The sequence below is a fragment of the Mixophyes fleayi genome, chromosome 3, assembly GCF_038048845.1.
Source record: "Mixophyes fleayi isolate aMixFle1 chromosome 3, aMixFle1.hap1, whole genome shotgun sequence".
Taxonomy (NCBI): domain Eukaryota; kingdom Metazoa; phylum Chordata; class Amphibia; order Anura; family Limnodynastidae; genus Mixophyes; species Mixophyes fleayi.
The window spans coordinates 215,499,917-215,516,854 of record NC_134404.1 but is presented as its reverse complement, the minus strand read 5'-3'; the positions used below and the strand labels follow the sequence as shown (position 1 = coordinate 215,516,854).

Genomic DNA, 16,938 nt, shown 5'->3' with positions numbered 1-16,938 from the left:
AAAATGCTTTACAGGCCCTCAATCAAACACTTCAATTTTTAAGAGGCAATGATTTACTAATGGGTGGAGTCACTGTTGTATTGGCTAGAGATTTTCGACAAACATTGCCGGTCATTCCAAAAGGAACAATGGCGGATAAAATTAATGCATGCCTTAAATCATCACATCTTTGGAAACATGTTCGCACTTTGCGACTAACCACAAATATGAGAGTTTCTCTGCATGGCAACACAATGGACGGTCAGTTTGCTGATCACTTGTTAAATATTGGGAATGGTTTAATGCCGCTTCATCCAGTAACAACTGGTCTCTTCAAACTCAAAGAAACACTTTATAACACAGTTGTGTCTTAAAATTCTTTAAATCCCGGGCAACGCCGGGTATTCTGCTAGTATACACATATTTATATATATAAATTAGAGATGCCCAGGCTCGGTTTTCTGAAAACCGAGCCCTCCCTAACTTACGGGATTAGACGGCTCGTTACTTTTGCACGTCCTTGAATCATAACCGAGGCAAAACGTCATTGATGCATTGTCGGATCTTGCGGTTTTTGGATTCCATAAGTACCTCCCTCCCCAGGAGATCCAGCGCCATTGCTCACACAGAAACAGGGGTAGCAGTGTTCTTGTCACTCTCCAGTCTCCAGTGCCATTGGGGTCACCTGCACGCCTGTAACTCCTTCTCCATTTAACAGCCACATATTGCACAGATAACCCATACAATTGTTAGCGAAACATTGCACAGAAAAATTTTCCATTGTCAGTCATATATTGCACAGAGATGCCCCCATTGATATCCATACAATACAGAAATAAACCTGCATTACAATCTGAGTAATGCAGAGAAATATCTCCATTATCAGGTGTATATTGTACAGATACCCTCACTGATAGACTTATTTTGCACAGCAATAGTGCTCAAATGTCAAGCAGCAGCTGGAAGGGTCAATAAAGTATTGGCATGTATAAAAAGGGGAATAGAAGCAAGAGAAGTGTAATTTTGCCACTATAAAAATTATTTGTATGACCTCATCTTGAATATGCAGTACAGGTCTGGTTACTACTTTCTAAAAATTACATTTTAGAACTAGAAAGGGTTCAGAGAAGGGCAACAAAATTGATAAAGGGTATGGAGTCATTAAGTTATGAGGAAAGGTTACCAGTTAGGCATGTTTACTTTAGAAAAGAGGCGTCTAAGAGGAGATATGATTACTATGTACAAATACATTAAGGGTCAATACACAAAACTTTCATGGAAACTTTTTACCCCAAGGACTATACACAGGACACGCGGTCACCTCCTAAGGTTAGAGGAGAGGAAGTTTTACAATCAGTAAAGGAAGGGGTTATTTACAGTAAGGGCAGTCAATATAGGGAATTCATTGCCAGGGAAGGTTGTGATGGCAGATTCAATAGATATGTTTAAGAAAGGGTTAGACAAAAATTTAAAGGAAAATGGTATCCGGGTTAAGACCGTTAATTAAAATGATGGATAATAGTGGATCCAGAGAGAAATAGGACTGCAATATTAGGTCAGTATGGATTTTCTTAAAAAAAAATATTTTCCCGATTTAAACAGATTGGCGGTTGCTTCATCTTGATCAATTTCAAATATAAGTGAGGGATCGAAAAAGATCCAAAATAGGTTGACCTTGATGGACTGGTGTCTTTTTTCAACCTCATCAACTATGTTACTATGTAACCATTGCCAACCATATTCTGCTAAGAAGTAACCCTTCTCTAAGCCACATATTGCAAAGAAATCTGGCTATTACCAGTTATAATTTCTAGACACCAAACAATTGCCAGCCATCAGCTGCACAGACACCCCAATGATCAGTCATACACTGCACACGCACCACCTTCTACCAGGCATATTGTGCATCGACTATTGCAATTCCCTCCTTACTGGTCTTCCCAAAGTCAGACTTGAACCCCTACAATCTATTTTGCACGCAGCGGCTAGATTGATTTTCCTTACTAACCGTTTTTCCTCTGCTGAGCCACTCTGTCAGTCTCTACATTGGCTGCCTGTATTTCAACGAATCCAATATAAAATTCTTCTACCAACATACAAGGCCATCAACAAAATTGCACCGACATACATTTCCTCACTGGTCTCGAAATATCTCCCCACTCGACCGACACCTCCGCTCTGCACAAGATCTACGTCTCTCCTCCACTCTCATCACATCCTCCCATTCTCGGTTACAAGATTTTTTCCGGGCTGCACCCACGTTGTGGAATTCCCTCCCTCGCACAGTAAGACTTTCCTCTAGTCTTCAAACCTTCAAGCATTCACTGAAAACCCACCTCTTCAGACAAGGTTATGATATTCCTCAACCACCATCTTAATTTCCCTAGATTACCCTATTACCATCCTCTACACAGCTAACGCAAGACAACAACCTTCTGACCAACATTGCAACACACACAGCCCACTCAGTACTTTTACCTTTGCGTTCTAGCTGATCCATTGTGCAATATGATGTAGCACATGCCCTTGTGTTTCTAACTCCCATTGTCCTATAGATTGTAAGCTTGCGAGCAGGGTTCTCTTACCTCTCTGTCTGTATGTATTACCCAGTATTGTTTTATCAATGTTTGTTCCCAATTGTAAAGCGCTACGGAGTTTGCTGGCGCTATATAAATAAATGTTGTTGATGAGAGAATACCCCTATCAGCCACCTTCTGCACAGGTTCTCTTCCAAACTGTCAGCCACCTGTACTCCCCTAAAAAAACATTCACAAAAAAGCAACAAAATAACAAAATTGCATTGTTTATATGTAATTATATGTAAGTATATGTAATTATATGTAAGTAAGACACCTTTTGTGACTATAGCACAGAGGGCTGACACTTCTCACTGTAGCAAATGCCAATACTCTGGGACGAGGAGATCCAGGTTGCAGAAAAAGGAATGAGGCACCCCAGTCTGCAGTGCATTCAGGTGAAAGAGAAGGAGGATGCAATGTTCAACCCAGGTCTGAAAGGCTGTATAATGTCATGGTGCTCTCAGCCGCAACAGTGTTGTGAGTTGTGTGAGGGTGCTGTTACATCATACCTCTTATTCTGTGTCCATATTGATTTGCTGTACATGCTACTAGCAGAAGCAAAGTCAATTTTAATAAACTTCAGGGACAATTAGCCTTTGTGGTAAGTGTCATATTAGCCAGATTGTCAGTCGCTCTGCATGTAGGGGTGGAGGGAGCCAGAGCCGTGAGCCCCCCTGCTGCTCTAGAGACCAGGGGGTTCTCCTATCCATCACTATTATAAACCGCCACTGATTGATTTATGTATTTACCCAAACTGACTATTCTGATTAAAATCTGATAAGGATCATTTCGATTTTGATTGGTGTGCTGGAAAATTCTGATGGAATATTTACACAATCTGTATGCACGTGTAGTCTAAGCCTACCACATGGACCTCTATTATTCCCTCATATGCAGGGCTGGTGCTAGCCTCCATGGCGCCCTAGGCATTTTTACAAAATCGGCGCCCCAGCCCCCCCCCCGCAACAATCGGTGCTCTCCTCCCTCCTTCCCCCTCACCCCGTCTTTCCTTACCTCACCACCGCCGCCTCTCTACTCCGTCTCCTCCCCTCCACTCACTGACACTAGTGAGTGGAGGGGAGGAGACGGAGCAGAGAGGCGGCGGTGGTGAGCAATAGCCTTCCCCCCCTCCCCCGTGCATCTGAATGCTGTGCGGCGGCCGTGACAGGTATGGTCTGCGGTTGCCGCACAGTTTTAAAGTAATTTTCATTCTGGAGGGCGCCCTCCAGAGCCCGGCGCCCTAGGCAAGTGCCTAACCTTGCCTAATGGGAGCGCCGGGCCTGCTCATATGTGTGGTCAAACTGGTAAGGGGTTAAGTTATTCAGAGCGAAGTCCCAATATCAGGATCTACCCATTTGCAGCCAACTTAAGTTCCACATAATGGGCCTGATTCATTAAAGAACTTAAATTAAGAAGTTAAATTTCAGTGTACAAATAAGCTATCAAGTATTTGTGTCCTACATGAAAAAACAGTCAGTATTTAACTTATGTGCAAAACAGAAAACTAATTTTCACCACTTGCATTGTAACATGGTTTTGTCCAGAAGACTTAAAAAAGAAACTTCTTAATTTAAGTTCCTTAATGAATCAGGCCCAATGTCTGCATTACCTTAATATCATAATATATAAACAGATACATAGTCACATTTTACAACCCCTTTCAGCATTTCAGCATGTAGTAATCCTACAAATATCCCTTAGCACCATTGTTGTCATTGGACTACAGATATTTGTTCCTGAGTCCTATAAAATAATACAGTTTGGGAAACATATAATACAATTAATACATTTCCACCACAAAGAAACAGCTTTACAACCTGACAGGGTGTTAACTTTTATATTCTGAATTCTACAAGATTGAATAATGTTCTTTATTGTTCTTGTTGAAACATAAGCAAACAAGCGCATTAAAGACCATTAAAGCCAAAACACTTAGGGCCTGATTTTTTTTTGCACAATCCGCAAAGTCTCAGAACAGGACACAGCTATGTTCAATTCATCTTAGAGCGCAAAGGACACTTACTAAAGCATAACGATTTTAGGATGGAAACAGGGCATGGGAAGGGGTGTTTGCCTGTGGTCAATGTATAGTAAGAGCATGCCAATCTTGAGCGTACGCAGCAGCATCCGATTCAAACTCTCTAGTACTTGTTTTTCAGACGTATCTCTTGCTCCAGCTCCAGGGCTAGACTAAGTGCTGATTACTGGTGATGACAGCTGTGGATGCATGCTATTACATGTGTTTGCAAACCAGGAATAACTGTAAACATTTGCTCTTTGTACAGTAGACATTCATAACATACTAATAAATATATTTAATTGAAAACAATAAAATAAAACAAACAAAAAAACACTTTATAATGGTTTATCATTAATACCTATATTATTAACAGGTGGCAGTATTTGAATAGATTTTTTTTCCTTTGCACTCTTTTGGGATTTTATATTCCACATATGATTTGGACAGTGTTGTGTCTAGTAGAGCAGGGCAGACTTAAACCCCTATTCATCACCACTCTTCCGCTCCATGTTGAATTTGGGCTTATGTATGCCCGATTTACATGCATTTAACAACAAACGTACATTGCACTTAGTATGCATGCCTTAATGAATCAGGCCCATAATATGAAATCCCCCTTTGTGGACCACTTGCACTAGTAATATTTTTTCCTAGGTCTGCCTGATTGGATGCAATTCGAATTGTTATCTATGTGTTAAGGGCTAGTTTCCAAACTATAATCCATGTGAAAATATATATGGAAGGCTTAAGTGATAATAAAGGGTAACAATTTCCTTCTCCACCCTAAATAATTAAACTTAGAGTGGTCAAGCCAGTTAAGTAACCCTGTAGCTAATCTAACAGCCATACTATTTATGCAGCTATCGCCATGAAAAATTGATTTGGAGTTTAGCCACAGAATTCTTTTGCCCCAAAAATTGTCTGTTATTAGTGCAAATGTACGTCATTAATGGGGCATTAGTTTTCTACCTGTATTAGCAATCATTACTATTGATCTCTTTGTTGATGCAAATGTACATTTATACATTAGTCAAAATTATGTTTTAAATCAGTGTTCAAAGTGGGCTGGTATACGGTGGTACGCCATACCGTCACTTCAACTGCTGCCTTCATTGGATAAGCATCAAATTCCATTTACTTACATTTTCCATACCGTCACTTCTAAATTTCTAATCCCACTATTATAATTAGCTCTGACGATAACAAATCTCAGCTTATATACCAGTAAGAGCAACTTTGACCACTGTATGGCAAATTGATGAAAGAGGCTAAGCAGCTAGAGAGGAAAATGTTTCTGATTATATACTGTTTCATAGCTACATTAATAAGAATAATAACATCACAAACCTAACAGATTAGCAGCAGGTTACCAGATTGGTTTATTTACCAGGTAAATAGAATTTTACATTTGTCATGTTTATAAAATAAATGTGGTGTTGTGCTAAAAATGGAATGAAACCATATATGATAAATACATACTAAGGGGGAATTCAATTGACAGCATTACTCGTGAAAATAATGTGGCCTGCGCACTATTATCGTTAGTACGGCAATTTTAACGCAGAATTCTGCGGCTCTCAGAGCTGGGAGCAAAAATCTGCTTTGAAAAGACTATACTAACGGTAATAATGCACACTATTACTGTAGTAATGGTAACAGAGCGTAGGCCATGCTGTCAATTGAATTACCCCCTAAATTTTAAAAGAACTTATTCCAGTTGAACAGTCAATACCAAGAACCATTTTAACTCCAAACTGCAAGCAAATTATCCAAAATAGACATGGATTCTTATTACAACAAACATAACTCCACAGAAAACTGTTTTAAAACTGGCTCGAAAAAAGTAAAGTAAAAAACAATATTCCAAATTTAGGAAAACTATGATTAACTGACTTTATAAACAACTTAGTACCCTGAAAAGTACTCCTTAAACCACGCTTTACAATTGTTTTGTTTTGGAATACTTCAGAAACTATTTTCACAACAACCAAATAATTAATGTCATTTTAGTAAGAGGGTTAACCTGCCAACATTTTGGAGGAACACTAAAAATAGGACTCCTAGGAAAGAATCTTTTTTTTAAACTAGAAGAATTTTTTATATATTATACTAAATTTATATTTGATCATGTTTACTCCACTTTTAAATACTAACCCAATTGTTTCTACAATCCATTCATTGTATTATCTGTTTTGATATTTGAATGTTAACAGGATAGACATAGGTATTACTATAGAGTCCACTTGAATAATCAGGTCTTTACAATTCAAAGGCTCAATCAGCTTATGAATAAATTATAGCCAAAGTAAAGGAATGTGCTGTTAACATGGCCAGATTTGTTTGGGAGTTTATATATTTAAAGGAAGGTATTGCTTTCTGGCTGCCACTTATACAACAATGCAACTTTGATAGCAAGTAAATAATGGACCAAATGCAATTGTTCCTTCTGATGTGACGCCATGTGGCTTTATTTGAGCGATAGTGACCATTGGTCACTACTGTATGGCTTAGCACTTCTAGATGGCATCAAGTGTGAGCTGCACAATTTTGACTTTTCAGATGGAAGGAGATGGGTGTATCTGGCCAATCCTTGCTGAATGTGGGCTAGGTATGCTCTTGTACCTACTATTTCGCTCACCATCAAAAATGAGAATCTTTGTTACAAGACTAGACATTGAAATAAGATTCAAGAGCTGGATCATCATCATCATCATTTATTTATATAGCGCCACTAATTCCGCAGCGCTGTACAGAGAACTCACTCACATCAGTCCCTGATCCATTGGAGCTTACAGTCTAAATTCCCTAACACACACACACACACACACACACACAGACACAGACTAGGGTCAATTTGTTAGAAGCCAATTAACCTACCAGTATGTTTTTTTTGGGAGCGCGGGAGGAAACCGGAGCACCCAGAGGAAACCCATGCAAACATGGGGAGAACATATAAACTCCTCACAGATAAGGCCATGGTCGGGAATTGAACTCATGACCCCAGTGCTGTAAGGCAGAAGTGTTAACCACTATGGCACCATGTTGCCCTGATATTGCTTAGTTAGGACAACAGCCTGGTTTAACGACTCCCACTAATTGGCTTTAAACACATCTTTGAAGGTGGCAAAAATCTGACATCTTCATTGGGTCTCTTTTTGCAATTCTTGTGAAAAAGTGCATTTATACCAATGTAATAAGAGCATTAAAATGTACAACTGTGACACATGAAATAAAAAAGTACCAATGTCCCTTTACTCTCATAAAAAAAAGTATAAATTGTAGGCCGGACTTTTTATTGATTTTTATTTGTTTTCTATCATGTGCACATCCATCTGGAACCACAACATAGGAAATTGTTGCCCAAAGTGTTTGCATGGAAGCGCTTTCCAAAAGTAGAAATTGGTCTTGCACCTATATACACTTATAGTTTGGATTAGGGACCACCAGTTTCTGTGGAAAATCCACATTATTCATAGTGAACACCAGAATGGAGTGTCACATTTTTATGTTTTCAAAATATAGGACCCATAAACATGTAAAGAAATATCCAAAAGAAGGATAGGAAACAAAGAGTCAGCAGTCAGGGAGGACAAAATCAAACTGTGGTTAATATAATTTTCATATTTAAAGATACTTTGAAGCATCTACTGAATTTTAAATTATTTTTCAATACATTACTGTCAATAGATCATTTTCAATATATACAATATACTTAAAATGTATAAAATAGTATCTTCCTTGTATTATTCATGTATATTTATATATGCTGGAAGTAAAAGGTCAAAATAAAACAGATTTAGCTTCTACGTGTGAGATGTTTTGGGAAATTAACAATTGTGTACAGGAAGCAAAGGAGATGTATAAGGTAATGTCCAATATTTTTTAGTAACAATAATTCAGTGGGAAGCACTAATTGTAGCTTGTACTAGCTTATGCTGGAATACACACGCCAATTTGCCCAATATTTTAGCACTACACTGATGCCAGTAACTGCACTACTACCTGGGGAGGGAGGTGAACATTATTGCTCTGCCCCATCCCCGGAGCCCCAGGAGGGTGCTCTGTGCATTAATAGTTAAAAACAGGATTATTTTTCTCTCCCAAGGCTCCATGGAAGTTGCAAAGTCCCAGCTGGAAACCAGGGCTGTATGATGTTTTTAAAGGAGAGTGAGCGGGAGGACCAATGAGAAGCCACAATCACTGGCTTTGAGGCTTCTCATTGATCCTCCCGCTCACATCTCTGTTCACCATTTAGGTGGCAATGCAGCTTTATATTCGAGGATGGATGACAGCAGATAGCCACTACAGGCCTGTGTGTTTGGTCATCTTTTGACTGCATGCACAACCCCCAATGACATGGGCAGTGATCCTACTTATATGTGCGGCCAAACAGAACATTAATTATGTCACCCAGCATGAACGTCGAGCTACAGTATTGGCCTTTTTGTGACCAGCTTAGATTTTTGTTGTGTCAGGCATACCAATATGTTTCCTGTTAAAGTACATAATATCATCTTATTTTTATATGTACTTATGTCACAATGGTTCAGCTGTATTTTTTTTGGGCCACCAGTGTCCTAATAACCTTATAGAACCACAGTCCAGTCTTCACCTATAGCAGCCCCTGTATGCCATTGAGTTCTATGTGCTCACCAGTACTCAGTTGTCTCCAGGTCTTGATTGCAATAGGGAAAAAGCGTAATGCACTGGTGACAGTGGTATACAATGGTATACAATGGGGCAGGCGGCTGACAGAGTGGTGAGGTCACTAGCTGAAGTCAGGCAGGCAGCTAACAAGGAAGATTTGTACCAAGCAGAAGTCAACACATGCTGCAGTCAGGAAGGTCAGTAACAAGCAGAGGTCGTACAGGCCTCAGACAGGAAAAGCAGTTGAGCTTGGCGGCAGACAGAATCAACGGAACAGGCACATGAAATACACAAGCTGCATCACTAAACAGTAATTAAACCCGATGAATGATACGTGCATGTATTGTAATTGCATCTAAACTACATGCAAAATAACCATGCAGCATGTGTCCAGTCTTAACTGGCTGAACGGCACCTCTATGTATATTCATTCCAAATACCTAAAGCTCTGTTAATGTATAGAAACATCTACAAACATTTGTAAAAGTTGCATAGTGCCATTAAATATTATGTGATTTAAAGTACTGTCCAGTTTTATGGACTTTTTGACAGTAAGTGCATCTAATGCATTTACAAACTGTGATTTGTGCCCCCAATCTTGCTTATCTTGTTTTTGTTTGTTAAATGCACTTCTAGCGCAATGTATCTAACATTACCTGCAAAGTAAAAATAACATGTAATCCCCTAATGCAGTGTTTCCCATACCCAGTCCTCAAGTACCCCTAACAGTGCAGGTTTTCCAGGTGACAAGGGAAATAATTATACCACCTGTGGATCTGTTACAATGTGCCAGTCAGTAATGATTACACCTGTGCTCCAGCAAGGAGATATGGAAAACCTGCACTGTTAGGGGTACTTGAGAACTGAGTTTGGGAAACACTGCCCCAATTAATCAATATATGTGTGATGTCAGCATATTGAAAGCCACAGAGTGACAGGAAGTATTGTGTATAATAATTAGGGTTTATTAGATGTTCCCACCTAACTTCCCACCTTTTCAGTTACCTCCCCCTCTCATCCCTTTTTCCCCCTTACCCTCTCCCTCCATGTAACTCTGTCTCCATTCTAACCCCTGCGTCTTTGGTATGTCTTCCCTTCCCCTTAGATTGTAAGCTCCGTAGAGTAGGGCCTTTTCTCCTCCTGTTTCCACCACTTTTAACTTTGCTCTCCAGCTCCTCGGCCCACCTCCTTCTTGGGCTTTCTGCCCACCGTCTCCTCTCCTGCTTTTCTCTACACCTTTCAGTGGCTCTTTACCTGTTATCTGCGCCCTGACTCTTGGGCACAGGTTTCCAGCTTCTACTAAATATTTCTCGCTCTCCCTCACTCTTTCAGACTTTCTTCTCAGCTGTGCTTTGAGCTACCTGAGTTATAGTGTTATTGTTTTTATACTGTACTGTTTTACCTTGTACTGTCCTACTGATTGTTCCTGTGCGGCACTGCGGATATTTTGTGGTGCCCTATAAATAAAAATTAATAATAATGTTAAAAATCAATTAAAAAAAGGACATTTCCTTTTTAAAAAAATGTTTTATTTGTTTTATGGCTCTAGGGTCATATTTACCTGTGAACACAGTTGGGGGTTGGTGGATGTGAGTGAAGTTACATACTATAAGCTATACAGCAACTTATTAACAGTGCAATTAAATTGCACTTTTTAGCTGAGCCCTAACTCTGCAATGGCTTTAGCATTTGTCTATTTTGCCCAAGTGGAAAAAAAGCTGTATTTTTTTAATTTCCTTGCAAAATATGAATATTTACATTAATTGCACTTCATATCCTTGAATGTCCTTACATTTAAGAGCACTGCAAACTGTCTGCACTTCAAAAGGATTTAATGACAACTTTACTAACACGTGGAATTTCTAAACGGGGGCTTAGTTACATTGGCCTTTTTTGACGTTTAGTTCAGTTTTTAAGCTGGTGTGTCAGAAATGCATTAAAAACAATTATTAAGCTGTCTGAAACAGCAATGAGCTGAATGGGGAGGGGTTAATGTCACAAGACAGTATATGCCCCTGTTACTTAGCTAACTTGATCATCAAACATACATCAGTGTCCATATGTCAGGCAATGTTTGTGGCTTTGGAGGATGGGCAGCTTTGCAACCCCCACCTCCCGGATGAAGGGCAGTAAATGTGTATGTAGGAGGTGGATCCTGGTGACTCTGATTTTGTTTACAGAGCACAGACGCCTCATGCCAGAAATACTGCAGAGAAGCCAAGCTGAAACTTAGCAAGGAGCAAACACTGCAGAGCCACATGCTGTATATATGTGTATATAATTTACTGTATATGTTATTTTTATGTTTGTTTAAAGATGATCTGAGTTGAATTTAGACCACCTGTAATCAGCAGCTAAAAAGTTTCCTCTTCCAGCAATGATATTTAATACAGGAAGCATTCATACAACATAACTATGTAACAATAATATCACATTTCTCCTGAAGCACACAAGAGGTACTTATGTCAAGCCTGTATACACAGAGACATGTTAGGTATACAGTACATTTAAACTAGTGAGCTGTTGAAGTTAAATATTAACAATTCTTAAGAATGCATTTTTGTAAACATGGGAATGATATAACCTTTACTTTATTTAAAACAAGCTACTGAGACCAGTAAACAGAGCTGCAGTAATGCCCCCTGCACTGCTGTTTGCTGAAGCCATAGCTTTGGGCAGCACAAACCCCAAATCTTATCTACATATCAGCATATTGAGAAACAGTCATTTCAGCCTCACTTACTCCAATGTGATAAATAATCATGATCTACATGAGAAACAAAGGACATAGCAAGACACACTAAAAATAACACATAATATGTATATGTGTGTGGGCACAGTTATGTATCTATAAATAGCCAGATTTAAATAAATACATAGACTCTTATATTGTAGTTCATTTAAAAAAAATCCATATAATCTATTTATGTATTTATCTATCTCACAATCCTATAAAGTTTACCACTTGAGTAAATGTTTGATTTATCATTTAGATAGATTCAGGCTCTGAGAAAAATAAATAAACCATTGTCTTTTCATTCCCCATTGCCTAATAGCACTATCAATTTATAGTGTGTGCTCTTTTTTTTTTTTTTTTTTTACAAAGGAGCAATGAAAAGAAAATAAAGACACCTAGTGGCAGCTCTGCAGCTCAGTCTCTCTGAGGACACTGCAAGTGATCAAACACACGTGTCACAAGGAGAGGAGAGAGAGAAGCGGCAGCATCAGGATTGCTGGATCTCTTCCAGCTCCGGCTGTTTATCCTTAATCCAGGTTTTACTTGTGGTTGCCTGCTAGGCTTTTTTTTTTTTTTTCCTTCCCCCATTGCTCCTCCCTTCTGCAATCCTATATTAACAAGCTGGGAAGAAGAAACACAGTTCATTGTTGGCAAGTCCCGATGCCTCTCGCTAAAGAGTGAGGGAACCTACAGCTCTGCAGCAAGATCACATTACAGGGTCACCCACAAGAGTACAAAAGGGAGAGCTGCTAAAGCCTTCTATATGCTGGGATCCACTCCCTGATCCTCTTCAATCAGCATTTTAGGATCAATCACAAGGGGTGAGCGTGCATATATTTATTTCATGATCCCATGAGCTGGGCTCATTGTCTCTTCTTTCTGTTTTTTTTTTTTTCCTCTCTTATGGAGCCTGCGATGGAAGACAGATGGCAGTGGTTGCTGTGACGATCTGTGCAATGATAAATAATTCAGTCTATTCTAAAAGTTGGTTTAAATAGTCATGTTACCTCTTCTGTCTGCAGTGATCGGAGAGCAGCAATCTATTTCTGGCTTATTGCTCTTCTCTTGTGTGGCGGATCTGTACAAGAAATCAATCCGGTTATCATTTGTGTGCTTTTTATTTTCTTTCTTTATCGGAGAAGTTGAGCTGATCTGGCAAAGGTTTTGTTTCTAGCCTGGTTAAAGTATCTTTGCAGGTTGTTGGATCAGCAAGTTATCAAAGTAAGCAGTTTATGTGCAGGGTACGGTGCTGGGTAATTGGTGTCTTTATCAACCACCCCTCCTCTGGCTGCCTCTTCTTAATGGAGTTGAGATCCTTTTTCAGTTGTGGCAGACATATTTATGGGAAATAACCGTTTTATTGTAATGAACTGTTTGGATGGTGAGACCAGAGCCTGCAAGCTGCAGCCCCTCAGCATATGGACACGACTTGAAAATGATGTAGTACCTTTGTTTGCATTGTTGCGTGAGCCGCTGGCTGGTTTCTTCCTCGCTCCCTGCTGTACGAAGTTCAATATTTCTATTCGTTTATCTGTCATGGTGTACGATGAAGGGGATCGGTGTTATCACTGTGGGAATGGTGACTCCTTTTATCAGTCTTATTTGCGTTTTATAGCTTGTGATAGTTTGAGATTAACATGAGCTTTTGTGGAACGGTTACTCTGAAAACCGATTTGTGGCGTTAAAACTTCTAAATCCAATTTTTAAGACCGTGTTGAATGGTTTGGTATAGGCTGCACAGTAGATTACAGGATCTTAATTAATGTATTGCTGTCAGTGTGTAATTGTGTCTTTAAAAGTCTCTTATGTGCCATTGCTTTTGTCATAACGGTGTCAGGGGACTTACAATGATAGTGCTAATATGTTAGGATATGATTTTATAATCTAGTGGATTTGCAAAGCTATGAAGCCTTGCAATATATATATGTTATCAGCAGCAGTGTGCACAGCTACATAATGCAGGAAATGAGCTCAGAAGAATAAGGGTTTGTAGACAAATATAGGTTTACACTGTAAAGTGTTTGTGTGACCACTTCACATTCATTCAGATGGAAGAAAGTGTGACGTTTGATCTGTCTTCATGATGGCATCAATGTGTCTGTGGATCCTGTAACTGTCTATTGATCAATTGTTGTGATTAATAGGCTGCATATCTTACATTTGTGCTCATTTTCTAGGTGTGCAATGGCAGACCATATAATGGCAATGAATCATGGCCGATTTCCAGATGGAACAAATGGTCTTCACCACCACCCTGCTCATCGGATGGGAATGGGTCAGTTTCCCAACCCTCACCATCAGCAACAGCAGCAGCAACAACAACAACATGCCTTTAACAGTCTGATGGGGGAACACATGCACTACAGTGCAGGGAATCTGAACTCTAATAATGGCATTCGGCATGCCATGGTAGCTGGGAATGTGAATGGTGGGCATCCTAATGGCAGTATAGCCCCAGCAGCAAGATTTAACAATTCACAGTTCATGGGACCGCCTGTTACAAATCAAGGAGCTCAGCTTACTGCTAGTATGCAGCTCCAAAAGCTGAATAACCAATATTTTACTCATCATCCATACCAACACAACCACTATATGCCGGACTTGCATCCTGCAAATCATCAGATAAATGGGACAAACCAGCATTTTAGAGACTGCAATCCAAAGCACAGCACTGGCATGCCTGCTTCTGTCAGCCACGTCCCTGCAGCGATGCTGCCTCCTAGTGTTATAGACACTGACTTCATAGACGAGGAAGTTCTTATGTCCTTGGTGATAGAAATGGGGTTGGATCGTATCAAAGAACTACCAGAGCTATGGCTTGGACAAAATGAATTTGATTTTATGACGGACTTTGTTTGTAAACAACAGCCGAACAGAGTAAGCTGTTAGATCTGTTGGTGAAGACAATGCAAAAATAAAAAAAAACTTTGAACATTCCTCCATGGACACAGAATCTTGCTTCCAGAGTTCACTATTAATCTGTACAGAATATATAAATATCTATCTATATTCTTTGATTCCCACCTTTTTATTCTTCCTCCCCCCTACTGCCTTGTTAATTGAGCCACTTTTCCTGCAAATAGGGTGTTTCAGCAGTTTTTTTGTCTCATTTCTAGAATTGACCGTGTATGGTATTTTGACATGAGTCCTTTTTAGTTTGTTTTGGACTGCATCAACATGAGATACAATTGTTGGTTGCATGAACCTTAAAAGCAGGTCTATTGCTGCACTAATGCTGCCATGTTGCTTCATTTAATCTATGCATTGCTGTGCGTCATTATTTTAACTTTTTTTTTTTTTTTTTTTTGTTTTATGCTAAACTGGAAGTTTTTAACAATATGGGCCAAGCCTTGCTGGATCAGGATAAGTCCTACTGTTATTTAATTCTTTTTTTTTTGTCTTGCGTTTAAGTATGTTTTACCCATGTACAGAAGACAATAAGGGTGGAATGTACTCAGTGTAAAACATTTCACAAATGTTTTTTTCTTTCCCCCCCCCCAAAAAAATGTTTGACACTGTGCTAATAGTTAATTTAGTTCATGGAAAAAATACTACTGTGTTGAAAGCTTTTTAGGAAATTTTGACAGTATTTTTGTACAAAACTTTTTTTTTTTTTTGAAGAAAAAATACTTGTTAATTTATTCTATTTTAATTTGCCAATGTCAATAAAGAGCTGCAAAGTGCACTATTCTAGTTTGGTGTAGCATTTTATTTGCGTTTGTTTGGTTGGCTGTTATGTACATAAAATAGAAACTTTGATATTACACTTAAAGTGCAGCTTTAAGACTAATCCTAGATTGAAAATTCAATATATATATATTTTTTTTACAACTCTGCAGTAGTTTAGTGCTGTTAAAAGTACTCATAAATTGTAATCTGTAAATCAGAGGCTGGTGCTTAATTCCTGGCTTTTATTTAATTCCTAGGCTATTGGCTAGTTGTTTGTAGCTCTCGGCCTCTACTGTGAGTGTAGGCAGCCATTTTGAGCTGAACCAATATGAATGAATGTGATGTCTGTGTTCACTTGGACAGCTCCTATTCTTTTGATATGTGAATATGCAAGTATATGATTCTGATGGAAATAAAACATGGTTCTGTTTTATTCAAAATGTAGATTAAAAAAAGATCAAATCTTTTTGATCCCCAGTAAATGTTGCTAAATTTCACTGCTGTGCCTCTTACATTTCACTTGATTGGTTGATGCTCAATAACAAATCAATTATAATAATTTCCCTTCAGGCGGCTATCCCAATTATGCTACCACTAAAACTTGATAAACTCGTATCCAGTTATGCAAGCATGCAATTTTTCAATAGTCATTATTATGGGTGATAATGAAATTCCATGTTTTTGTCACCTTCGAGGAATGCAAGCTATGCACAGCAGTTTAACAATACTATGTAGGCTAGTACCGTAAATGAAATTCCTGCACCATAAATATACCTCAGAGGTTGAGTTGATCTGTCCTAGACAAGTGCAGCTGCATAAAGGTGGAATATTTTTGTACTGGCTAAAGTCAGTTCAACGGAACAGACTTAACCAGTCATGAGAACTTCTTTAAATTGAATTATCATTTTGAATGCTGTACAGAAAGAAATAGGTCATTTAAACTGTTCTGAGTGCATGATCCTTTTATGAGTTGAGCGTTTTGTTTTCTTAGACCATGAAAACCATTTGAGGGAAGGTAAAGTGTGTGCTTGAGAAGTGTTCAAGTTTTAACTGCTTGGCTTATGGCAATTTACCTGTGACCCATATGTACTACAAGTTGCCAGAATACCTTAAAATGTTTCCTATTTGTTCTGGATTTGTTATCTCCTGATTACTTTCTTGGCAGTTTCTCTGTTGTGGCAATATTGTTTTCCAGTTTCACTATCATTGGGGACAGCTCTGGTCCACTTTTTATTTATTTAAAGATACTTGTCTGCTTTGATAAGCAATAGGCTGTATTAAAAATGGAAGTAAATAAGAAAATGGTG

General features: G+C 38.8%; 1 protein-coding gene across 1 annotated transcript; it reads left to right on the top strand.

Annotated features, from left to right (window-relative positions):
• The first annotated feature begins 12,392 nt into the window (after positions 1-12,392).
• On the top strand, positions 12,393-15,650 carry CITED2 (Cbp/p300 interacting transactivator with Glu/Asp rich carboxy-terminal domain 2). Its single transcript, XM_075203117.1, has 2 exons — positions 12,393-12,783; positions 14,140-15,650. Exon 2 carries the CDS (start codon positions 14,147-14,149, stop codon positions 14,849-14,851), a length of 705 nt encoding a protein of 234 aa, XP_075059218.1. The 5' UTR covers positions 12,393-12,783; positions 14,140-14,146; the 3' UTR covers positions 14,852-15,650.
• The last annotated feature ends 1,288 nt before the right edge of the window (positions 15,651-16,938 follow it).